The sequence below is a fragment of the Melopsittacus undulatus genome, assembly GCF_012275295.1.
Source record: "Melopsittacus undulatus isolate bMelUnd1 chromosome W unlocalized genomic scaffold, bMelUnd1.mat.Z SUPER_W_unloc_1, whole genome shotgun sequence".
NCBI classification, from domain to species: Eukaryota; Metazoa; Chordata; class Aves; order Psittaciformes; family Psittaculidae; genus Melopsittacus; species Melopsittacus undulatus.
Window position 1 is genome coordinate 3,110,379 of NW_022993942.1, and position 25,477 is coordinate 3,135,855.

The 25,477-nt window shown below is 44.6% G+C and overlaps 2 protein-coding genes across 3 annotated transcripts in view; one reads left to right on the forward strand and one right to left on the reverse strand.

Annotated features, from left to right (window-relative positions):
- LOC117438198 (SUMO-activating enzyme subunit 2-like) overlaps positions 1-1,912 on the forward strand; it is a 35,031-nt gene extending 33,119 nt beyond the window's left edge. Inside the window, exon 17 of the mRNA XM_034073681.1 lies at positions 1,131-1,912. Coding sequence (XP_033929572.1) covers positions 1,131-1,306 — 176 coding nt within the window. The 3' untranslated portion in view covers positions 1,307-1,912. The remainder of the gene's footprint in view (positions 1-1,130) is intronic.
- A 6,073-nt stretch (positions 1,913-7,985) lies between these two features.
- On the reverse strand, positions 7,986-22,246 carry LOC117438189 (methyl-CpG-binding domain protein 2-like). 2 transcript variants are annotated; one of them, XM_034073663.1, is made up of 5 exons: positions 22,122-22,246; positions 15,816-15,972; positions 13,546-13,683; positions 8,320-8,366; positions 7,986-8,230 (listed from the first exon to the last, which is right to left on the reverse strand). In XM_034073663.1, the coding sequence occupies exons 1-4, from the start codon at positions 22,232-22,234 to the stop codon at positions 8,355-8,357; spliced, it is 420 nt and encodes a 139-aa protein (XP_033929554.1). In that variant the 5' UTR covers positions 22,235-22,246; the 3' UTR covers positions 7,986-8,230; positions 8,320-8,354. The 2 variants fall into 2 exon arrangements, with proteins under 2 accessions (XP_033929554.1, XP_033929555.1); XM_034073664.1 differs by having other exon boundaries at positions 7,991-8,135.
- Positions 22,247-25,477: the final 3,231 nt, after the last annotated feature.

The window sequence follows — 25,477 nt, forward strand, 5'->3', positions numbered from 1 at the left end:
TACTGACAGCATCCTGCAGCTCAGCCACCTGCTAGAGGAGGACCTCCATCAGGGAGCAGCGAGCGCAGCCCTGCCCATTCTGCACCTTTCCCTCACAGGACCAGTGCAGGCACTCTCTACACTCCAAGCTCTGCACCGCAACCTCCCCACTTACCCGCTTTGTTTGGGTGCTTACGCTGGCCACCACCGGGGCGGCCAGGGCAGAGCTCCCAGACCGGACGCTGGTCATACAGCGAGTGCTCACCATCCTGCTCGCCTGCCCGCGCAAACTGCCACACAAACTGCTTTGACCCCCTCTGTTTGCCTGCTCTGTTCGCCAGGCTCCTTGTGGCTGCGCTCCCTGGGTAGATTTTTAACCACTCACAGTTGGTGCCCCTCCTCCTGTCTCTGCCCCCGGGGAGTCACCTCCTCGCGGTAGCTGAGCTCTTTGCAAGTCCTGTCAAGGACTCGAGGCTCCCTCCTCAGTGGCTCTTGTCGCTCTGTGGTGAGGTTTCTGGACGCTGATCTCCCCCGGCTCCACTCTGGTGCCACAGGCGTCCTTTCTCAAGCCACCCCCCTCAGCAAGTGAATGCATCAATTTGTACAGTGTTTTAAATTGTTAGACCCATTCTATCTGATGGTCATGCTATTGCTTGACAAAAAATAATCAAATTTATGACTTTCTCCATGCAGATTGAAAATTACTTTGTGGATGTCTTTGATCACATCTGTTTAAATTAAAAAAATGAAATCTTTATTATCTGCTTCCAAAATAATTCTTTTCACCTGTCAAGCAAAGCTTGGTAAGAAAATAGTATTTCCTATTCAGGAAGAAGTACTATCACTTTCTTAATGTAGAAGATATGAACATATTCAAAATAGTTTAACTTAAATCAATATGGGATGCTTAAGAACTGAAAGCTAATGTTTTGGAAACATACTGTTTTATAGGGGTAGCGTATGAATCTGAATACTTGTTGACAGATGTAAGTTAAATATCTTAGTTCTGCTTTACACTTTTCAAAATATTCTTGCAGTTAAGTGACAAAGAATATGGATAAAGAATGCTCCAAGGTGGATTTGTTGTATTAGAGACATTTTTATGTATGAAATTTTACAGTATCCATTTGAAATAAAAACATATTTTGCAGCTCCAGATGATCTACTGATTGTTGATTCTGAAGATGAAGGTACTTCAAGCAATGCTGAGGATAATATAGAAAACAAAATCCGCAAGAGAAAACTAGAAGTTAAAGAGTGTGTCAGTACAAAGAGAGTATGTACTGAGCAGACAGAAGAGCAAGATGAAATTATACAGTTAGACTGAACATGCAAATGCCCCTTGACAAAGTGATTCAGATGATGTAATAGAGTAACAGCATATTATGTTGGGATGTGAAAAATATCCAGAACTAGACTAATTTTAAGGCCTTTGTTCCAAGTAAATACCAAACCAGTGGCTTAAATAATTTGTGTCTGTTTCTCTTGATGATAAAGCTCTCATCTCAGTAGACTTGGAAGGTTTTCCATGTGAATTCCATATATTAAATGTAGTAGAAACATAGTTCATAAATTCTTACAGATTAGTATTTCATAGAATCTACTTTTCATGTAACTACTTGAAGAAAAAGTTTTAGCCTAGTCCTAAAAATTTTTCCATACCCTGAACAAGTCAAGAAGAAAATTCAATAAAGGAAATTAGTGCCATGTTTTAACAGTGTTCTTAAACTTCAGCTGGCACTGTACATTACTGTAAAACTGTTAATTTACTAAAGTTTTTCAGCTTGTACTGCCTGGTATATCAATGTAAGAAGCAAATTTTTGTGTATTGTTACAGTTTCAGGTTATTTATATTTGATGTTTTGTAGACCCAGATACTACTATACTGTACATCTGATGGACCAAATAAATGACATCTGAAATATTTGCTATATTTGTTTGCACAGTCCAAGTTTATGCTGACTTACGGAATGTGGCCTTCAAAAATTACTGTCTTATTTTCACTTTTCTAAACATAGCCTAGTAGTATGGAACTTAAGCTTCACTTGCTTGAGGTGAAAGGGGATTTTTTTTTTTCTTTTAAATAAAACTTTTGTGAATGGTTCTTTCCTTGGACAATCAGTTATTGGCCTCCTCGGTTGGAGCATTTGTACCACCACACACATGCTTTACCACCTCGTGCCTTCAGAAAGAAGAAAGCATTAGTCTTTTGTATATTACACTTTGTTCATAGGACAAAAGTGTAATGTTTAGAATCAGTATCTTAAAACCAACTGCGTTCATCTATTTTGGTAGCTCTCAAAATCATCAGTGTTAATCAGCCATCACTTGTCACTGAAATTGCTTTCCCATTTTGTGTTAGTGAATCAAAACTGCTTCTATTCATATATAAGTATGCACAAGTGGCCTTACAGTGCAGAGGAATGGAGCAGACACGATTTATTCTATGAAAATTTGCAAACTGAATTTTGAACAAGTTGTTAACTGTATAGCAGCAGAATATAAAAAAAAAAACCCCAAAACAAACAAACAAACAAAAAAAAACAAAAAACCCAAACAAAACCAAAAAAACCCACTTCATAGAATTCATAGGGTTTGGTTCCTGCATCTGGTTCTGTCTGATACAAAGGCCAGATCATCATTGGTGTTGTCAATCCAGTGTATACTATGATTCTAGAATGTAATTAATGTTTTATCGCTTCTAGGTAAGTCATGCTTGTTTGGAGGCATAATACTTCACTGTTAAAATCCTTTTGAGTTAGTTGCTTCTTGGCTAGCATGAGTGAAGACTAAGAGGTAAAGATGTAAATTTAGAGGCATTACAGAAAGGATTTTCAGTGCTACAATCAGAAGCTTTTATAGTTCTTGCTATGATCAGTTGAGTGCACTAGAATTTAACATGTCTGGTTACATCTTCCAAAATTAAGGCTGACATATGACAAGCTGTTCACATAGTGTAAGCTGTTCTAATGGGTTCTTGTTAAGTTTAGCTATGCTAAATGAACCACTGAAAATGCAAGCTGCTGTGCTAAATGAAAACTGCTTTTCAGAACTGAATATGTGTCCTTAATTGGCTACTAGTCACCAACATTGTATTAATGTAGAATTTTCCAACTTAAATTTCTCATGCCCTTGGGAGCAAATTATAAATCAAAACATTTATTAAGCTTTCCAGTAATTAAGAAGAATAAAAAAAAGACAAACTAAGGCAAGCCATTTTTCAACTGACAACTTGTTCAACTCCTAATAGCAGTGATACTGATATGGAAGAAAGTGTAGCTGGAAAACAAGATTGAAATGTTAAAATGAAAGAGAATCATAGAATAGTTAGGGTTGGAAAGGACCTTAAGATCATCTAGTTCCAACCCCCCTGCCATGGGCAGGGACACCTCACACTAAACCATATCACCCAAGGCTTCATCCAACCTGGTCTTGAACACTGCCAGGGATGGAGCATTCACAGCTTCCCTGAGCAACCCATTCCAGTACCTCACCACCCTAACAGTAAAGAATTTCTTCCTTATATCCAGTCTAAACCTCTGCTGTTTAAGTTTCAACCCATTACCCCTTGTCCTATCACTGCAGTCCCTAATGAATAGTCCCTCCCCAGCATCCCTGTAGGCCCCCTTCAGATACTGGAAGGCTGCTCTGAGGTCTCCACGCAGCCTTCTCTTCTCCAGGCTGAACAGCCCCAACTTTCTCAGCCGGTCTTCATACGGGAGGTGCTCCAGTCCCCTGATCATCCTTGTGGCCTCCTCTGGACTTGTTCCAACAGTTCCATGTCCTTTTTATGTTGAGGACACCAGAACTGCACACAATACTCCAAGTGAGGTCTCACAAGAGCAGAGTAGAGGGGCAGGATCACCTCCTTTGACCTGCTGGGCACGCTTCTTTTGATGCAGCCCAGAAATTCTTCCCAGTGCCTTAGCTTAGCAATCCTAATGTAGGCTCTGTCTTCACTAACAATTTTTGAGGCAGGCTCATTACGTCAGTCTACAAATTGCTATTTGCAGTGGTACAAATTGCTCTTCTGTCACAGAGCATTCTCAAGTTGTTTATAGTGATGCAAGATTCTCTAATGCTGATAAACTTTTATAGCTTCTTTTCACATTAACAATTCATTCTTGATGCTTGTATTTTTTAATTTACTTAGTGAATTCCAGGGCCACATATGAAAAGGACAAGAAAGATAGTGGAATACTTTACTGTAGCTGAATGCAGTAATATATCTTTGTATGTTATTAGTTCAATATTTCTACTGACCCAAAATTTAAAATTTGGATTAGAATACTGAATTAAGGAACATAGATTTGTTTTTTTCCCTGTGTTTTGTTTCTGTGTCTATAGGTAGAGATATTTTCTTTCTTCTCTTTGCAGCTATAAGGACCAGAAGCCATCGGTTTTGTGCATCTAAAATACTGAACATGCAAGAAAAGCAGAAACCAGGATCAAAGTAATGCAGCAAATCTTGCACAAGTTGGTCATCTGTGTTTTGCTTTCCCAAGATGATTTAGGGCTGCTGTCTAAGCAGAGTGATTACAGATAATGTACACCTGCAGACAACAGACTAGGAGGGGGAGACAATTTAGTGCTTTGATTTGGAGGTCTTGATTATTTTTTCTATGATTCTTTAAGGGAGGAATAGGATAAAGTAAATAAGGGTACTCCTAGTTATAGCTTGATATCTGTTTCTATTAAGAGGGGAAAGTTGCTGTTTAGGTATGTGTCATTATTTTTTTTTCTCATCAGCATACTACTACACTCACATGAGAAATTGTGAGAAATTTTCAGTATGATTTCCTAAAGAAAAGATAGGGATTTGTTCTGCCAGTCCTCTCCAGCAGCATTTGAAGCTGCTTGCAAACATTAAGCAATTACATCAGTGTTCTCAAAGCTACTGCAATTCCACAAATGGCTGTAGGTAAGGAGAAACGAATGCATGGTAGCACTTCTACAATAGCACTTAACCTTCTGAGGTGTGGTACTGTGCCAGGTCTTTATGCAAATCCATGTGGCAGTTTGCATCTAACCACTAATAACTGGAGGCAGCAGGAGAGTGCTGAGAAAAAAAGTATGGCCAAGAGACAGAACTAGGAGCTTAGGAAACTGCTAGGAGCTGTGGACATTATAAAGGGGACAGAGAGAAGGTGGTATGTAGGTGGGCCTGGGAGAGAAATAAAGATGTTATAGAGGAGTGCCAGAGATAAATGAACACTAACAAGTTTAGAAGTATAGGTGAATATGGTGGAAGGAACCTGGAGGGTGCTGCTTATAGTGGCTGAGGACTAGAGTTAAGTTTGTAGCAGTGGGAGAGCTCTGTGGGACAAAGGGTGCAGCAGGACTGCAGCATTACTGGGGATTTGGAGAGGAGGTTACAAGATGGAGAATGCAAAGGATATAGAATACAGACCTGTAGGAGACTATCTTTCATTAGTTCCATTGCTTATAGAACAGATCTATACTTCTTGCAAATATGTTCATTATTTTCAGTTAACAAGTGTTATCTCTGTAATACCATTTTATATGGAAAATACCATGAAATGTAATTGGTATTCTCCACAAACCAATGTCCTCCTTCTTCTGAAATGATCCTTCTCATCATAGCCAAATTGCATTGTATTGCCAGGTCAGGAAGTCAGTGCTCATAGCCTGTCTCATTTCTTGAATGGCTATGAAGAGATGCGTACAGTTAGTCTAATGCTTTTCACCACTAGAGAATAGGGGGCATGTGTATAGCAGTCTGACCCTCACAGTGTTTTTGGGTTTTATTAAATGTACTAATGGTATCTGATTTCTTTGCCAGATGATGGTTTGCAGTATTATAATCAAAACTTTATCACGTCAAAATAAATTTTAGCTCTGTAGAGTTCCAAGTTTCTCTTTATATTTCCAAATTTCTGAATTAAGAAGCTGTATAACCTGAGAGCTCCTTAAAAGTACCAAGTGGGTGCACTGCTAATTGAGCTGGCCAGCTAAATTATGTATTTATGTAAACGTAGCAGCTGCTATTAAGTTATTTGTGTTTGCATATACAGGGATTGTGTCCTGTGATTGTAAGGAAGCATGACTAAGGCCATGTGCAGTTTCCAAACTATAAGCCAATGAAGTGCCTTGATCAGAAGTGTTATTATCTGAAATATGTAAAAGAAGTGGAAGATGAAACTATAAAATAAATAAGATCCATAAATGGCGCATTAATTGTAAGTGTATGGACATACGTTGTTTGCCTAACCTAGCACATCCACAAAGTGCCTGTTGCAACTGGAATTTCACAGGGGCCTGTCCCAAGTTAAATTTGCACAACACAGTGAATAGCTGCATTTGCAGTGAATAAGAAGAATGTAAAAAATGTTAAATAGTGTTTTATTGCAGATTGAGAAATGATCTGTACACCTGCAGAGTAGTGTTAGTCAAAAATAAATAGTTGTGCCTTGCAGTCATTCAAATACAATGTGTTCTGTTTACCAGAAGATGGTGCCCTACAACAGTCAATAATTTCAGTTTTTAAAAGCTGTGATGAACTGCAAATGAGTATTTAAAATGTCAGAACAAGGTGATTTGCAAACAAATAACTTAAATCCAAACATATGTTAATATCCAAACTTTATATTCTAAAAAGTTTGCTTAGTCTTAAAGTTATCACAACACAAATTAACATACAGGACCCAAACAAGCAAAACAAAGCAATATAAAACACAAGATAGCTATCACTTCAAAGAAAATAAAAACTTCAGTCCCCCCATCCAAAATAAAACCATTCCTCAACATAATTTCTGTATGAATTTCACAAGGACAGTTTGCCCAGGGGGGTTGTGGAGTCTCCTACGTTGGAGATATTCAAGGCCTGCCTGGATGAGTTCCTGTGTGATGTACTCTAGGTTTCCCTGCTCTTGCAGGGGGTTGGACTAGATGATCTTTTGAGGTCCCTTCCAACCCTTGGGATTCTGTGATTCTGTGTGTTTTGCCAAAACACCAAAAGGTTTTTTTAATTGGACTTGGAACAGACCAGAGAAAAGGAATAATCATTACATTCTTCACCAAGAAACCAATTTTAAAACTGGAAATCAGAGCAGTAAATCCCTGAGTAATAATAAGTCTTATTTACCTTGTGGCCTACAAGGTATAATTTTACTGTTTTCTTAATGTTGGAGACAAGGAGGGAAATTGCAAAAAATCAGGTAGTGTTCAGTAAGCAAATCTGTAGAGCAGCTTCAAATCATTAAATTGATGAAGTGAGACAAAGCACTTCTTCCTGCATTGTGTCAGTAGAACCACATCTAAAGTAACATACACCACAGCACAAGTCACTGGGATTTTTGCTATTGTTTTTAATAGGGCTAGAATTTCACCAGTGGCTTCTTACATGGATGTATCTTCTGCTTTGTTGGTAATAAACTGGAAACAACATCCCCATCAGGTCTCCCCAACTGTTGGCTAGAGCAGGATTTCCTTGAAGACACTGGCAATTAGAAGAAACTGGAGTGTGCTACCTGTGAGGCCCAGCCAGCTGATATTCACAGATCAATAACTCCACCTGACTTTTTTGCTCCCTTTGAGTATCAAAGGAGTTTATTTAACAGAAGCAGCTGGCTTTCCTTAATATCTGATATTACTGATATAACTTAAAATCATGTGTAAGGATTACCACACCAAATTAAGAAATTAAGTTCAGCTTTTATAATGCTGTTGTGGTTTAAATCCAGCTGGTACCTCAGAACCATGCAGCCACTTGCTTGGTGAGTCACTCCCCTTCCTTCCCTCCCCCAGGATAGGGAGGAGAATCAAAAGAATGTAAATGCCAGGGATTGAGATAAGAACAGTCCAATAACTAAAGTATAATATAAATCTACTACTACTAATGATGATGATAAGGGAAGTAACAAGGGGAAAGAATATAAAACTAAAAAGGTGAAAAAAAAACCAACAAAACACAAGTGATGTACAATAAAATTGCTCACCACCCACTGACTGATACTCAGCCCAACCTGAACAGTGATCTGGGCCTTCCAGGTGACTCCCCCCAGTTTAAATACTGGGTATGATGTGCTGTGGTATGGAATATTCCTTTGATTAGTTTGGGTCAGGTGTCCTGTATCTGCTTCTTCCCAGCTTCTTGTGCATCTCCTCACTGTCAGACCATGAGAGGCTGAGAAGTCCTTGATCAGAGTAAGCATTACTTAGCAACAATTAAACCGTCAGTGTGTTATCAGCATTGTTCTCAGACTAAAGCCAAAACACAGCACTGCACCAGCTACTAGGAAGAATAAAAATAACTGTTACAGCTGAACCTGATGCAAAGGGTTAACCAATGTACAGGGGGGTTAGGGTTAAGCCACTTACCTGACAACGTTACTTCTCGTTCATGCTTATTGTATTCACCGTGTATGCTAGAACAAGATATAAGGACATGGCTATTGTTAAGAGGTAGGGACAGGAACAAACTTGCCAGCAAAGTTTTCAAGCTGACAAGCAGGTATTCTTTATTGCGGCGCCGGGAGACACGGGGGATAACTCCTCCTAACGTGTGTCTCTCTATTGCTACACAAGCCATCCTTATATAGTCCTTGGGCATACATGCATATTCATGAGTCTACGTATGGATTACATCATTTTCCAGAAAGCTCCCCGCATGCGTACAGAATTGTGGTGGTGTCTCTGAGGGTCATTTACTTCTTCCAACAATCTTCATCACTTCTGGCAGCCTTTGAAGCACGCGCAGTAGATGCTCATACCAGTTTAATTGGTTCGCTAGCACCAGAGACATAATAATCCCCCTATCCTCCTACTTATCAGTTAGTTTACCCGCAGCCTATCCCGGACACCTGCTATTCCCAGATACTCCTTATCCCTGTGTCCTGTTTTTCTAGATTGTTATTCTTAAGACCACATCAACTCTAACGATTTATCTTGTGCCAGTATGTTCTCTAGCTGTACTCTATTTTTTCTATGTATTATGCACCTCAGTAATTTTCCATTGCTACTGTTACAAAGCCATTGAACTTAACATTGCTTAAAACTAATTCTAAAGGTTTATAAATTCCATTTTGTGATTTTGTGTTCCCCTTGTTTCAATTCCCCCCTTTTTCTGTCCTTTTGCAAATTCTTTTGCAACATTTTATATATTACCATTACCATCAAAAGTCCTTTGAAATAATTTCCCATTTCTACTCGGTGCTTAATTTCATTCCTTTTCCAATCCTCATAATTTATCATAGATAGTTTACAACACCAGAGGGAACATTGTATCATATCACAAGTAATCATTATTAAAATAATTAACATCAATATTCTTGCAATCAGTTGCCTCAACCAGGAGAGATTAGGTAACCATGTAGTTAACTTTTTCCATATTTCTTCGAAACCACAGGCGGTGTCATCCATGGCCGTCCCTTGAAATATCTTAGTTTGTTTCCAAATTTCCTCCAGATATGTTTCAATTCTGCCACTTTGGTCTATGTAGGAACAACAGCTTTCACTGATTATGGAACAAACTCCTCCTTCTGATGCCAATAACATGTCTGGAGCCATTCGGTTTTATACCACCTTAGATAGGCTGGTTATGTCTTGTTGTTCTGCCTGCATTATATCAATGTCTTTACTTTCCATTTCCTCTATGGTTGCTGAGATATTTACAATTGCTTTCTCTAATTCACTTACACCCTAAGATGGAATTAGCCCTCTCACAAAACTATGAACTGCAGTGTGCCGTTCAATAATAGGGTTAAACCTTTGCTTAATCCGTTTAACGAAACTTCTAATCCAGGTTCCGAAAGGATACCTGTCGATAATAGTAAAATTGGGTATTACAGCACCTAAGGTGCCTGCCCCTTTCCAGTTGGGGGGTAAAGTCTTATAAGCATTTTCTCCACATAACCAATACCATCCTTTCCCTTTAGGAAAAGGCCACCACTGAACTACGATACCATCTATATTAATAGTGTAATTGCAATTTGAATGGTGGTCTACATCTGTGGCATTTAAGCAAGTATAGTCTCGTACCCTGGTTCCTGGTGTAATACATCTTTGTGCACAGGTGTAATATTTATTACTTGGATTAGGATTAGCTATTCCAAATCTCAGCCTTCCCTTTGAATACACATTGCTAGTGTTCACCCACAGATTTGTCCATGAAACAGTGTTAGGAATTGGAACTCCAGTTCATGGGAGTTCCAGGCTTTCTCCTGATTTAGGCACCTGTGCACACACCCAACAGTCACTACGATTAAAGACTTCAGTAACATTTTGCATTAATTTCAGGTATAAGTTCTGGTCCAAAGCTTTTGCACCAGTTATCATATGAGTCCAAATTATGACTGATGCAATTTCATACATAAGGGTCCTGAAGGTTTGATCTGCATTGTCTTCTCTGGCTGTGGTGCTTTCTTTATTCTTGAACAATGTATCCGAGCAGGTTGTTGCTTTATCTTCACTGCTGTAAAGGTGGTCAGTAATATCTGGTACCGTCCGCTCCACTTCTCCTGTAAAGGATCTCCTGGAAACTTCTTAACATAAACCCAGTCTCCAGATCTGAAAGGGTGAATGGGATAATCCAAACCTCTTGCTCTTGTCCTTGCTACTCTCTTATTTATCTCCTCCAATTGTTTTCCCAGATTGATCAAAAACTGTCGGAGATAGCCTTCCCCCACTTCCTGAAGACTTTCTCCTTTAAACTGGGACTGTTATGGTCTTTCATATAAAATTACAAACGGGCTAACCTCTTCTTTCGACCGAGGTTTAGTTCGAATTCTTAATAGAGCCAGTGGTAAACCTTGGTACCAATAGAATTTCATTTCCTGACATATTTTCCTAATTTGTTGTTTGATCAGATGGTTTATCTTATCTACGTGCCCACTGGCCCGAGGCCTGTATGGAACATATACTTGCCAATCAATTTCCAATTCTTGCTAATTTCTTGTAACAATTTTGCACTAAACTGCAAACCTCGGTTGGAAGAAATTGCTGCTGGTACTCCAAAGCAAGGTATTATCTCATTAAATAATGTTTTAATCACTTGTCTTGCATTATTTATCCTACAAGGGAATGCTTCTGGCCAGCCAGAAAAAGTATCTGTTAACATCAACAAATATCGATAACCCCCTTTTCTTGATAATTCAGAAAAATCTATTTGCAAGTGCTGTCCTAGGTAACTTCCTCTCACAATTGTCCCAATTTGATTTCTATTTTCAGTTTTAAGATTATTTTTAAGTCATAGCTGACATTGTTTTGTCACTGATTGAACTGTGGTGTGTAGACTTCTTCCTACAATTGGTTTGTCTAAATATCTATATAAAGAGTTGCTACCCCAATGAGTTTTATTATGTTCTCCCTGAACTAACTTCCAGAGTTGGTTATAGGAGATTACAACTCACCCATCAGGTACCTGAACCCAGTCATCTTTATTTCCCTGTCCTTTCAGATCCTCAATCAATTCTTATCCTCTTTTGAATACCTAGGTTTATATTTTTCAATTGTTAGTTTGCCATCAGGGATTAAGGACATGATTTGTGATTGTTCAACTGCTCGTTTGGCTTCAGAATTGGCCAAATTATTTCCAATTTCCTGATCAGAGTCACCTTGTCGATGTCTTTTACAGTACATAATAGCTACTTCTTCAGGTAGCTGAACAGCTTCTAGTAGATGTAGAATATCTGTAGCATGTTTAATCTGTTTCCCTTGTCTGTTCAGAAGTCCTCGTTCTTTCCAGATAGCACCATGTGCATGGACCACACCAAATGCATATTTAGAATCAGTCCAAATATTTATCCTTTTGTTCTTAGCCAATTCCAGGGCTCTCATTAATGCTATTATTTCTGCCTTCTGGGCAGAGGTGTTCAAGGGTAAAGGTTTAGCCCCTGTTACCTGTGAAGTGGTGTTAATGGCATATCCTGCCTTTCGTTTACCATTCTTCATGAAGCTACTACCATCAGTAAACCAAGAATCAGCATCTTCCAGAGGTTTTTCTTTCAAGTCTGGTCGGCTCAAATATACAGTCTCTATGGTGGCCAAGCAGTCTTGTGTTAGTGGTTCTGTCGATTGTTCCTGCAAAAGGATGCTGGATTGACAACGTTAGTGACCACACTTTCTATATCATCTTGTTCCAGAATGTTAGTGTTAGTTAGTGTCCTGTTAGTGTCCTAGATTTCGAGCAAGGACCTCCAGAGCTATTCCCTGTTCTTCATAGGAATATAGCCAAAAGGGTTTAGTTACATCCGTAAGTCACAGAGCTGCAGCTCTCATTAGCTCTGGTTTTAAGTTTCTAAAAGCCCCTCTGCTGAATCAGTCCATTCTAAAGAGAGAGGGTTTCCCTTCAACAGTTCATATAGTGGTCTTACCAGAACATCATAATCATGGATCCAAAGACTGCACCATCCAGTCATTCCCAGTAATGTCCGGGGCTCCTTGCTGGTTGATGGTCATGGAGTCTGACAGATGGCTTCTTTTCTAGCAGTTCCGAGTTCTCTCTGTCCTCCTGGTATATCATTTCCTAGGTAGGAAACTAGGGTTTGGATTAGTTGGGCCTTTTGCCTGGATACCCAATAACCATTCAGTCCAGAAAAGTTAATAATTCCACATACATTCTTCCTTTATTTCTGTAGCAATTAATAGGTCATCCACATATTGTAACAGAGTCAGGTGTGCAGCACTGTTTAAACATTTGTACATGTACAGAGCAGGTCAGGATTTGATTTCACAGCACAGGCTGCTTTGCAATGAACTCTTAGTAGTAAAAGTTAGTTTTGGCATCAAGGGCAGTGTCATTATAGCAAAGCTGATTGTGTAGTGATGATTCCAGCACCATCTCTGACCGTTATCCCGATATTATCCCAGTATATCCGTCGCCATTCCCTCTGCCATTCCCGTACCTATAGTATATAGGTATATAGGCAGTGGCATCGACGCAGTCCCCTTTCTGACCCATCCCAACTCAGCTCCTTCATCTTTCCCACTTGGATTTAGAGGATGCAGAGGCAGAATTCCCTTCCATCAGGTCTCCCAGCAGCATTCCAGGGGTTTGGAAGCGCGGGATTGGAGGTCAGGATCCTGCCCCTCTCTATGCTTCATTGGATGCAGCATCCAAAGGTGATGCTGCAGCTCCAGAAGGATACAGGAGATCCAAAGTGATGCCTTGATCCAATGCAATTCCCATTGTGGGATGCACATTCCCTAGGGAATATCGCCCTGATCCCGGAGTCCGATCCCATTAAATCCCCGTGTGATGCGCATCCAAAGGCAGGGAAGTGATGGAGACATTGGATTCAGGTCAATGGGATTCCATATCCACAAGGAACACAGGGAAAAACAGGGATTTGATGAGATTCCATGGATTTCCCACCTAGTTTTCCTATGGAAAATGGGTTATTCCTTTGGAATTGATTCCTATTCCTTCGGAATGGAATTCTGGGAGCTTCCAATGGGAAGAAAGACATCATGGATCCAGGAATGCCATTCCCTATTGGAAAGCATCCGCTATCGAGGAAGGAAAACGCATCCGCATTGCGTCCATTAAGACCCCATTCCAATGGGAAGCACCATGGAATTCCCATTGGGAATACTGGGAATGCTCACCTGACGCGGTTGGTCCATGACTCGCTGGGGGTCGGCCCTCACCTTGTTGCTAGGGTGATTGGTTACCTTGGTAACGGGTTGCTTGAAGATGGAGGCTGTTTGACGGATGGGAAGGGTGGTGTTGAGATCCGGTTTTCCCTATGGGAAAAGGGCAGGATAATGGGAATGATGTGGGATTTACTATAGGAAAAGAGGAGGAAATCCTATGGGAAAAGGGGAAGAGGGAATGGGATGAAAATCCTATGGGAAAAGGGAAGGGGAAGAGGGAATGGGATGGAAATCCTATGGGAAAAGGGGAAGAGGGAATGGGAGGGAAATCCTATGGGAAAAGGGGAAGAGGGAAAGGGAATGAAATCCTATGGGAAAAGGGAAGGGGAAGATGGAAAGGGAATGAAATCCTATGGGAAAAGGGGAAGAGGGAATGGGAAGGAAATCCTATGGGAAAAGGGAAGGGGAAGAGGGAATGGGAAGGAAATCCTATGGGAACAGGGAAGGGGAAGATGGAAAGGGAATGAAATCCTATGGGAAATGGAAGGGGAAGAGGGAATGGGAAGGAAATCCTATGGGAAAAGGGAAGGGGAAGAGGGAACGGGAAGGAAATCCTATGGGAAAAGGGAAGGGGAAGAGGGAATGGGAAGGAAATCCTATGGGAAAAGAGGGAATGGGAAGGAAATCCTATGGGAAAAGGGAAGGGAAAGAGGGAATGGGAAGGAAATCCTATGGGAAAAGGGAAGGGAAAGAGGGAACGGGAACAAATCCCTGTTGGATGCAACATTCCCAAGCGGGATCAAAGTTTCCCAAGTGGGATCCAATGGAATTCCAAGCAGGATCCAAGGGTCCCAAACAGGATCCAATCCTAATCCCATTTTTCCCCATTCCTTCTCCCATCTTTTCCCATTCCTTTTCCCAATGTTTCCCAACCTCAATCCCATCTTTTCCCATTCCTTATCCCAATGTTTCCCAATCTTAATCCCATTTTTTCCCATTCCTTTTCCCAATGTTTCCCAACCTTAATCCCATCTTTTCCCATTCCTTTTCCCAATGTTTCCCAACCTTAATCCCATCTTTTCCCATTCCTTTTCCCAATGTTTCCCAACCTTAATCCCATCTTTTCCCATTCCTTTCCCCAATATTTCCCAATCTTAATCCCATCTTTTCCCATTCCTTATCCCAATGATTCCCAATCTTAATCCCAATTTTTTCCCAATCTTAATCCCATTTTCCCAATCTTAATCCCATCTTTCCCCAATCTTAATCCCATCTTTTCCCATTCCTTATCCCAATGTTTCCCAATCTTAATCCCATCTTTTCCCATTTCTTTTCCCAATGTTTCCCAATCTTAATCCCATCTTTTCCCAATCTTAATCCCATTTTTCCCAATCTTAATCCCATCTCTTCCCATTCCTTATCCCATTATTTCCCATTCCTTTTCCCAACGTTTCGCAATCTTAATCCCATTCCTTTTCCCAACGTTTCCCAATCTTAATCCCATCTTTCCCCAGTCTTAATCCCATTATTTCCCATTCCTTTTCCCAACGTTTCCCAATCTTAATCCCATTCATTTTCCCAACGTTTCCCAATATTAATCCCATCTTTCCCCAGTCTTAATCCCATTATTTCCCATTCCTTATCCCAATGTTTCCCAATCTTAATCCCATTTTTCCCCAATCTTAATCCCATCTTTTCCCATTCCTTATCCCAACGTTTCCCAATCTTAATCCCATTTTTCCCCAATCTTAATCCCATATTTTCCCATTCCTTTTCCCAACGTTTCCCAATCTTAATCCCATTTTTCCCCAATCTTAATCCCATTATTTCCCATTCCTTATCCCAACGTTTCCCAATCTTAATCCCATTCCTTTTCCCAACGTTTCCCAATCTTAATCCCATTCCTTATCCCAACATTTTCCACTCCTTATCCCAACTTTTCCCGATCTTAATCCCACCTTTCCCCATTCCTTATCCCAATGTTTCCCAATCTTAATCCCATCTTCTCCCATTCCTTATCCCATCTTTCCCCATTCCTTATCCCAATGTTTTCCATTCCTTATCCCAACTTTTCCCAATCTAAATCCCATCTTTTCCTATTCCTTATCCCATCTTTGCCCAATCTTATTCCCATCTTTTCCCATTTGTTATCCCATCTTTTCCCATTCCTTATCCCATCTTTTCCCAATCTAAATCCCATCTTTTCCCACTCCTTATCCCATCTATTCCCACTCCTTCTCCCACCTTCTCCCACCCCCAATCCCACCCCCCCCATTCCCAACCTTGGGAATGACGGCCTCATTCCTCCCTCTTTGCCTGCTCCTCTGGACTTTACTGGGAAGCATCTTCCCAGTCCGGAAGTCGAAGCCGGTCAGATCCACGGCATTCCCAAGGTATCGCGCCAGCTGCGGCTTGCTCCGGAACTTCTTCCCACTGGGGCTGCCAATGGGATCAATGGGATCAATGGGATGCATTGGGAATACTGGGATCAATGGGAACGGGGTCAATGGGATCGGGATGGGATCCATTGGGAATGGTGGGATGGATGCATTGGGAATGGTGGGATGGATCCCAAGGTATCGCGCCAGCTGCGGCTTGCTCCGGAACTTCTTCCCACTGGGGCTGCCAATGGGATCAATGGGATCAATGGGAATACTGGGATGCACTGGGAATACTGGGATGGATGCAATGGGGTCAATGGGATCGGGATGGGATCCATTGGGAACACTGGGATGCATTGGGAATGGTGGGATGGATCCCGAGGTACCACGCCAGCTGCGGCTTGCTCTGGAACTTCTTCCCACTGGGGCTGCCAATGGGATCAATGGGATCAATGGGAATACTGGGATGCACTGGGAATACTGGGATGGATGCAATGGGGTCAATGGGATCGGGATGGGATCCATTGGGAACACTGGGATGCATTGGGAATGGTGGGATGGATCCCAAGGTACTGCGGCTTGCTCTGGAACTTCTTCCCACTGGGGCTGCCAATGGGATCAATGGGAATACTGGGATGCACTGGGAATACTGGGATGGATGCAATGGGGTCAATGGGATCGGGATGGGATCCATTGGGAACACTGGGATGCATTGGGAATGGTGGGATGGATCCCAAGGTACTGCGGCTTGCTCCAGAACTTCTTCCCACTGGGGCTGCCAATGGGATCAATGGGATGCATTGGGAATACTGGGATGGATGCAATGGGGTCAATGGGATCGGGATGGGATCCATTGGGAACACTGGGATGCATTGGGAATGGTGGGATGGATCCCGAGGTACCACGCCAGCTGCGGCTTGCTCTGGAACTTCTTCCCACTGGGGCTGCCAATGGGATCAATGGGAATACTGGGATAGATGCATTGGGAATGGGGTCAATGGGAATGGGGTCAATGGGATTGAAGTCAATGGGATAGGGATGGATCCATTGGGAATGCTGGGATGGTTCAAATGGGAATTTTGGGATGCTCCATTGGGAATCTGGGGATGCCTCCAATGGGAATATTGGGATGACTCCATTGGGTATATGGGGATTTATAAATTGGGAATTTCGGGATTGCTCCATTGGGAATGCTGAGATGAATCCATTGGGAATTTGGGTATTTCCCCATTGGGAATACTGGGATGGATCCCTTGGGAATGGGGATGGATGAAATGGGGTCAACGGGATCGGGATGGGATCCATTTGGAACACTGGGATGCATTGGGAATACTGGGATGGATGCAATGGGGTCAATGGGATCGGGATGGGATCCATTGGGAACACTGGGATGCATTGGGAATGGTGGGATGGATGCATTGGGAATACTGGGATAGATGCATTGGGAATGGGGATGGATGCATTGGGAATACTGGGATGGATGCATTGGGAATTCTGGGATGGATGCATTGGGAATACTGGGATGCATTGGGAATGGTGGAATGGATGCATTGGGAATACTGGGATGGATACATTGGGAATGGTGGGATGGATGCACTGGGAATACTGGGATGGATGCATTGGGAATGGTGGGATGGATGCATTGGGAATGCTGGGATCACTCCATTGGGAATACTGGGATCTCTCCATTGGGAATGCTGGGATCTCTCCATTGGGAATACTGGGATTCCTCCATCACTACCATTCCCATTCCCTATCCCCCTTCATCCCAAAGCCTGATGGGATCCAGCCCCAATCCCTATGGATCCCCATTACCGGCCCTTTCCCAATGGTTTCCAATGGGAACAGGCGCATTCCCATAGGAAAAGCATTGGGAAAAGGGCTACTTAGGCCGGTTTTCCATGGAAAACTATGGATGAGGGAGGCACATTCCCGGTGGTCTCCCCCTTATTCCCAATGTGATTCCCGGTATTCCCGGTGTTAATCCCGGTATTCCCAATGTTATTCCCGGTATTCCCATCGTTATTCCCAGTATTCCCATTGTTATTCCCGATACTCCCATTGTTATTCCTGGTATTCCCATTGTTATTCCCGGTATTCCCATCATTATTCCCAGTATTCCCATTGTTATTCCCGATATTCCCATTGTTATTCCTTGTATTCCCATCGTTATTCCCGGTATTCCTGTCGTTATTCCCGTTATTCCCGGTATTCCCAATGTTATTCCCGGTATTCCCGTCGTTATTCCCAATATTCCCACTGTTATTCCCAGTATTCCCGTCGTTATTGCCGGTATTCCCGTCGCTATTCCCGATATTCCCATCGTTATTCCCATTATTCCTGTCGCTATTCCCGGTATTCCCACTGTTATTCCCGGTATTCCCACTGTTATTCCCAGAATTCCCAACGTTATTCCCGATATTCCCCTCATTATTCCCAGTATTCCTGCTGTTATTCTCGATATTCCCATTGTTACTCCCGGTATTCCCATAGTTATTCCCAGTATTCCCATTGTTATTCCCAGTTTTCCTGTCGTTATTCCCAATATTCCCATCATTATTCCCGGTATTCCCATCGTTACTCCCAGTATTCTCGTTGTTATTCCCAGTATTCCCGTCGTTATTCCCAGAATTTCTGTCGTTATTCCCAGTATTCCCATCATTATTCCCAGTATTCCCATCATTATTCCCGGTGTTATTCCCAGTTTTCCCATTCCCGTACATGTTATTCCCATTATCCCCATTATTCTCAGTGTTATTCCCAATGTTAATCCCAATATTATTCCCATACCTGTAATACCATTAATCCGACTATTCCCAGTGTAATTCCCAGTATTCCCAGTGTGATTCCCAGCATTCCCATTCCTGTACCTGCAGTACCAGTATCCCCAGTATTCCCAGTATATAGAGGCTATAGGGGGCACTAAGACCCTGTCACAGGGGCTATAGGGCACTAGGACACTGTTATAGGGGCTATAGAGCACAAGGACCCTGTTATAGGGCTATAGAGCACTAGGACCCTGTTATAGGGCTATAGGGGCACTAGGACTCTGTTATAGGGCTATAGGGGCACTAGGACCCTGTTATAGGGCTATAGGGCACTAGGACCCTGTTATAGGGCTATGGGGCACGAGGACCCTGTTATAGGGCTACGGGGCACGAGGACCCTGTTATAGGGCTATAGGGGCACTAGGACCCTGTTATAGGGCTATAGGGGCACTAGGACCCTGTTATAGGGGCTATAGGGCACTAGGACCCTGTTATAGGGGCCATAAAGTTGCCAGTATTCCCATTGCTATTCCCGGTATTCCCAATGTTATTCCCAGTATTCCCATTGCTATTCCCAGTATTCCCAGTGCCATTACCAGTGTTATTCCCAGTCTGATTCCCATACCTGTTATCCCAGTGCCATTCCCATTCCCATACCAGTAGTACCATAATTCCCTGTCCTATTCCCAGTGTTATCCCAGTTATTCCCAGTATTCCCATTGCTATCCGACTGTTATTCCCAGTGTTATCCCCGTTATTCCCAGTGCCATTCCCGTTACTCCCATCACTATTCCTGGTATATCCCATTGCCATTCCCAGTATATCCCGTTGGTATTCCCAGTATATCCCATCACCATTCCCAGTATATCCGGTCAGTATTCCCATTATATCCCATTGGAATTCCCATTCACGTACCTATTTAACGGTTGTTATTCCCAGTATTCCCATACCTATAGTACCGCTATTCCCAGTGTTATCCCAGTGTTATCCCACTGTTATCACAGTGTTATCCCGCTGTTATCCCAGTGTTATCCCACTGTTATCCCACTGTTATCCTGCTGTTATCCCAGTATTATCCCAGTGTTATCCCAGTGTTATCCCACTGTTATCCCGGTGTTATCCCAGTCTTATCCTGCTGTTATCCCAATGTTATCCCATTGTTATCCCAGTGTTATCCCACTGTTATCCTGGTGTTATCCCAGTCTTATCCTGCTGTTATCCCAATGTTATCCCATTGTTATCCCAGTGTTATCCCACTGTTATCCCGGTTTTATCCCAGTCTTATCCTGCTGTTATCCCAATGTTATCCCATTGTTATCCCAGTGTTATCCCACTGTTATCCCGGTGTTATCCCAGTCTTATCCTGCTGTTATCCCAATGTTATCCCATTGTTATCCCAGTGTTATCCCGGTGTTATCCCACTGTTATCCCGGTGTTATCCCAGTGTTATCCCAGTGTTATCCCACTGTTATCCCAGTATATCCCATCATCATTCCCAATAACAGCGGGATAACACTGGGATATACCGGGATAACGGTGGGAATAGTGATGGGAATGGCACTGGGATATACCCGGATAACAGCGGGATAACACCAGGATAACAATGGGATAACACAGGGATAACACTGGGATAACACCAGGATAACAATGGGATAACACTGGGATAACAGCTGGATAACAATGGGATAAGACTGGGATAACAGTGGGATACACAGCGGGATAACAGTGGGATAAGGCTGGGATAACAGCGGGATAACAGCGGGATAACACTGGGATAACAGTGGGATAACAGCTGGATAACAATGGGATAAGACTGGGATAACAGTGGGATAACAGCGGGATAACAGTGGGATAAGACTGGGATAACAGTGGGATAACAGCGGGATAACAGTGGGATAACAATGGGATAACAGTGGGATAACAGTGGGATTACAGCGGGATAACACTGGGATAACAGTGGGATAACAGTGGGATAACACTGGGATAAGACCAGGATAACAGCGGGATAACAGCGGGATAACAATGGGATAACAGCGGGATAACAGCAGGATAACAATGGGATAACACTGGGATAACACTGGGATAGCAGCTGGATAACAATGGGATAAGACTGGGATAACAGTGGGATAACAGCGGGATAACAGTGGGATAAGACTGGGATAACAGTGGGATAACAGCGGGATAACAATGGGATAAGACTGGGATAACAGCGGGATAACAATGGGATAACAGTGGGACAACAGTGGGATAACAGCAGGATAACAGTGGGATAACAGTGGGATAACAGTGGGATAACAGCAGGATAACAGTGGGATAACAGTGGGATAACACTGGGATAACAGTGGGATAACAGCAGGATAACAGTGGGATAACACTGGGATAACACTGGGATAACAGTGGGATAACAGTGGGAATAACAGTGGGAATCACACCGGGATATAGCCGGAATAACAGTGGGAATAGTGACGGGATAACAGCAGGATAACACTGGGATAACACTGGGAATGGCGACGGGAATACCGGGGATAACACCGGGATATATCCGGATAACACCAGTGTGATTCCCACCGTTATCCCACTGTTATCCCAATGTTATCCCGTCGCTATTCCTACCGTTATCCCACTGTTATCCGGTCATTCCCGTCCCCATTCCCGGTGTATCCCATCCCCATTCCCGTTACCCCATTCCCATTATCCGGTGTTATCCCTATTACCTATAGTAGTAGACATCGCACTTCCCAGCGCTGACCCCTATTCCTGGTGCTATCCCAGTGTTATCCCAGTACCATTCCCTATGCCATACCCACCATTATCCCACTGTTATCCCACTGTTATCCCAGTATTATCCCACTGTTACCCCCTTAATCCCACTGGCATTCCCGGTCCCATTCCCAGTGTTATCCCACTGTTATCCCAGTGTTATCCCGGTGTTATCCTGCTCTTATCCCCGTTATTCCCATTGCTACTCCCACTGTTATCCCACCGTTATCCCACTGTTATCCCATTGTTATCCCGGTATTATCCCACTGTTATCCCAGTGTTATCCCTCTGTTATCTCGCTGTTATCCCAGTGCTATCCCAGTGTTATCCCACTGTTATTCCAGTGTTATCCCAGTGTTATCCCAGCGTTAACCCACTGTTATCCCGTCGTTATTCCTACCATTATCCCGGTATTATCCCAGTATTCCAGTTGCTATTCCCATTGCTATTCCCAGTGTTCTCCCACTGTTATCCCACCGGCATTCCCGGTACCATTCCCGTCGCTATTCCCCCCATTATCCCACCATTATCCCAGTATATCCCGTCGGTATTCCCGGTATTCCCCATTACCGTTATCCCGGTCCCATTCCCACTGTTATCCCGTCATTCCCGTCCCCATTCCCGGTGTATCCCATCCCCATTCCCGTTATCCCACCGGTATTCCCGTTATCCCCATTACCTGTAGTAGTAGACATCGCACTTCCCGGCGCTGATCCCTGACTTCCGGGTCACTTCCTCCTTCCTCCAGCCCGGGGGCAGAGCGGGGCACTCACTGCGGCCCGGCCGCTCCATCCGGAACCGGAAGTGAGGGACGCTTCCGGTTCCGGCGGCTTATATACGCTTCCTGCGACGCACTTCCGGTTCCTGCGTCTCGCTTCCGTTGTCGCGATTCCGGTTCCGGTGTCGTGATTACGGTGTCGTCCTTACGACGTCGCGCTTCCGGTTCCGGTAAGGGCAAGATGGCGGCGGAGCGGAAGTGGAGGTGCGTACGCGGAGGGGGCGGGGCCCCCGGCGCCTCACTTCCGGTGTCGTTTTCCGGTTTAGTCCTTACGACGTCGCGCTTCCGGTTCCGGCGTCTCACTTCCGGTGTCCTGGTTACGGTGCCGTCCGTCCGACGTCGCGCTTCCGGTTCCGGCACCGAACTTCCGGTGTTGTAGTTACCCTGTCGAGGTTATGGTGTCGTGCTTACGACGTCGCGCTTCCGGTTACGGCGCCTCACTTCCGGTGTCGGGGTTACGGTGTCGGGGTTACGGTGTCGTCCGTCCGACGTCGCGCTTCCGGTTCCGGTAAGGGCAAGATGGCGGCGGAGCGGAAGTGGAGGGGTGAGAGAGGAGGGGGCGGGGCCTCCGGCGTCTCACTTCCGGTGTCGTTCCGGCGTCGTCCGTCCGACGTCGCGCTTCCGGTTCCGGCGACGAACTTCCGGTGTCGTAGTTCCGGTGTGGAGGTTACGGTGTCGTCCGTCCGACGTCTCGCTTCCTGTTCCGGTAAGGGCAAGATGGCGGCGGAGCGGAAGTGGAGGTGCGTACGCTGAGGGGGCGGGGCTTAAGGAGGGGGAGGGGACTCCATTGGGGTCTATGGAGTCTATGGGGGTCAATGGGGTCTATGGGGTCTATGGGATTCTATGGGGGTCAGTGTGGTCTATGGTTTTCAATGGGGTCTATGGGGCTCAATGGGATTCTATGGGGTTCAATGGGATTCTATGGGGCTTAATGGGGTCTATGGGATTCAATGGGATTCTATGGTGTTCAATGGGGTCTATGGGGCTCAATGGGGTCTATGGGGCAGAGGCTCAACAGATTCTATGGGGCTGAAGGGGCTCAATGGGGTTAAGTGGGGCCTATGGGGGTCTGTGGGGCTCAGTGGCATCTATGGGGGTATGGGGGTTATGGGGCTATGGGGCAATGGGGCAATGGGGCAATGGGGGTTATGGGGCTATGGGATTATGGGGCTATGGGGCTATGGGGCTTATGGGGCTATGGGATTATGGGGCTATGGGGCTATGAGGCTATGGGGCTATGGGGCTATGGGGTTATGGGGGCTATGGGGTTATGGAGCTATGGGGCTATGGGGCAGTGGGGCTATGGGGGCTATGGGGCTATGGGGGCTATGGGGCTATTTGGCTATGGGGCAATGGGGGCTATGGGGATATGGGGCCTATGGACCTATAGTGACTATGGGACTATGGGGCTATGGGCCTATGGGGGCTATGGGGCTGTGGGGGGTATGGGGCTATGGGGCTATGTGGGCTATGGGGCAATGGGGGCTATAGGGCTATGGGGATCTATAGGGCTCAATGAGCTCTATGGGCAGCAATGGTCTCAATGTGGTTCAATGGGGTCTATGGGGCTGCTGCTATGGGGCTGATGCTATGGGGCTGATTCTATGGGGCTGATGCTATGGGGCTGTTGCTATGGGGCTGATGCTATGGGGCTGTTGCTATGGGGCTGATTCTATGGGGCTGATGCTATGGGGCTGTTGCTATGGGGCTGATGCTATGGGGCTGATGCTATGGTGCTGCTTCTATGGGGCTGCTGCTATAGGGCTGATGCTATGGGGCTGTTGCTATGGGGCTGATGCTTCTATGGGGCTGTTGCTATGGTGCTGTTGCTATGGGGCTGATGCTATGGGGCAGATGCTTCTATGGGGCTGATGCTCTATGGGGCTGTTGCTATGGGGCTGTTGCTATGGGGCTGATGCTATGGGGCTGATGCTATGGCGCTGTTGCTATGGGGCTGATTCTATGGGGCTGATGCTATGGGGCTGTTGCTATGGGGCTGATGCTATGGGGCTGTTGCTATGGGGCTGATGCTATGGGGCTGCTTCTATGGGGCTGCTGCTATAGGGCTGATGCTATGGGGCTGATGCTATGGGGCTGTTGCTATGGGGCTGATGCTATGGGGCTGTTGCTATGGGGCTGATGCTATGGGGCTGCTTCTATGGGGCTGCTGCTATAGGGTTGATGCTATGGGGCTGATGCTATGGGGCTGTTGCTATGGGGTTTGATGCTATGGGGCTGATGCTATGGAGCTGATGCTATGGGGCTGATGCTGTGCGGCTGATGCTGTGGGGCTCAATTGGCTCTATTGGCCTCTATGGCTCTACAAGGCTCTATGGGTTCAATGGGGCTCATTGTGTTCTATGGGTCTCAGTGGGGCTCTATAGGGCTCAATGGGTTATATGTGGTTCCATGGGCTCTATGGGGCTCAGTGGGGTCTATGGGGGTCTATGGGTTCTATGCGGATCTATGTTGTTCTATGGGGCTCAACGGGGTTCTATGGGGCTCAATGGGTTCTATGGGGCTCTATGGGGCTCAATGGTTTCTATGGGGCTCAATGGAGTCTATGAGGCTCAATGGGCTCTATGGGGCTCAATGGCGTCTATGGGGCTCTTATGGGTTCTATGGGGCTCAATGCGGTCTATGGGGTTCAGTGGGCTGAATGGGGCTCTATGGGGTCTATGGAGGTCTATGGGGTTCTATGGGGCTCAATGGAGTATGTGGGTTTCTATGGGGCTCACTGAGGTCTATAGGGGTCTATGGGGTTCATTGGGGCTCAGTGGGATCTATGGGGCTCAATTGCTCTACGGGGCTCAATGGGTTCAATGGGGCTCAATGTGTTCTATGGGGCTTAATGGATCTCTATAGGGCTCAATGGGTTATATGGGGTTCAATGGGCTCTATGGGGCTCAATGGGGCTATGAGGCTCAATGGGGTCTATGGGATTCTATGTGGTTCTATGGGGCTCAATGGGTTCTATGGGGTTCAATGGGGTCTATGGGACTCTTGTGGACTCTCTGGGGTTCGATGGGGTCTATGGGGGTGTATGGGGGTCTATGGTTTCTATGGGGCTAAATGGAGTTCTATGGGGCTCAATGGGGTCTATGGGGCTCAATGGGGTTCTATGGGGCTCAGTGGGGTCTATGGGGCTCAATGGGGTTCTATGGGGCTCAATGGCATCTATGGGGCTCAATGGTTTCAGTGGGATCAGTGAGGCTCAATGGGCTCTATGGGGCTCAATAGGGTTAATGGGGCTCAAT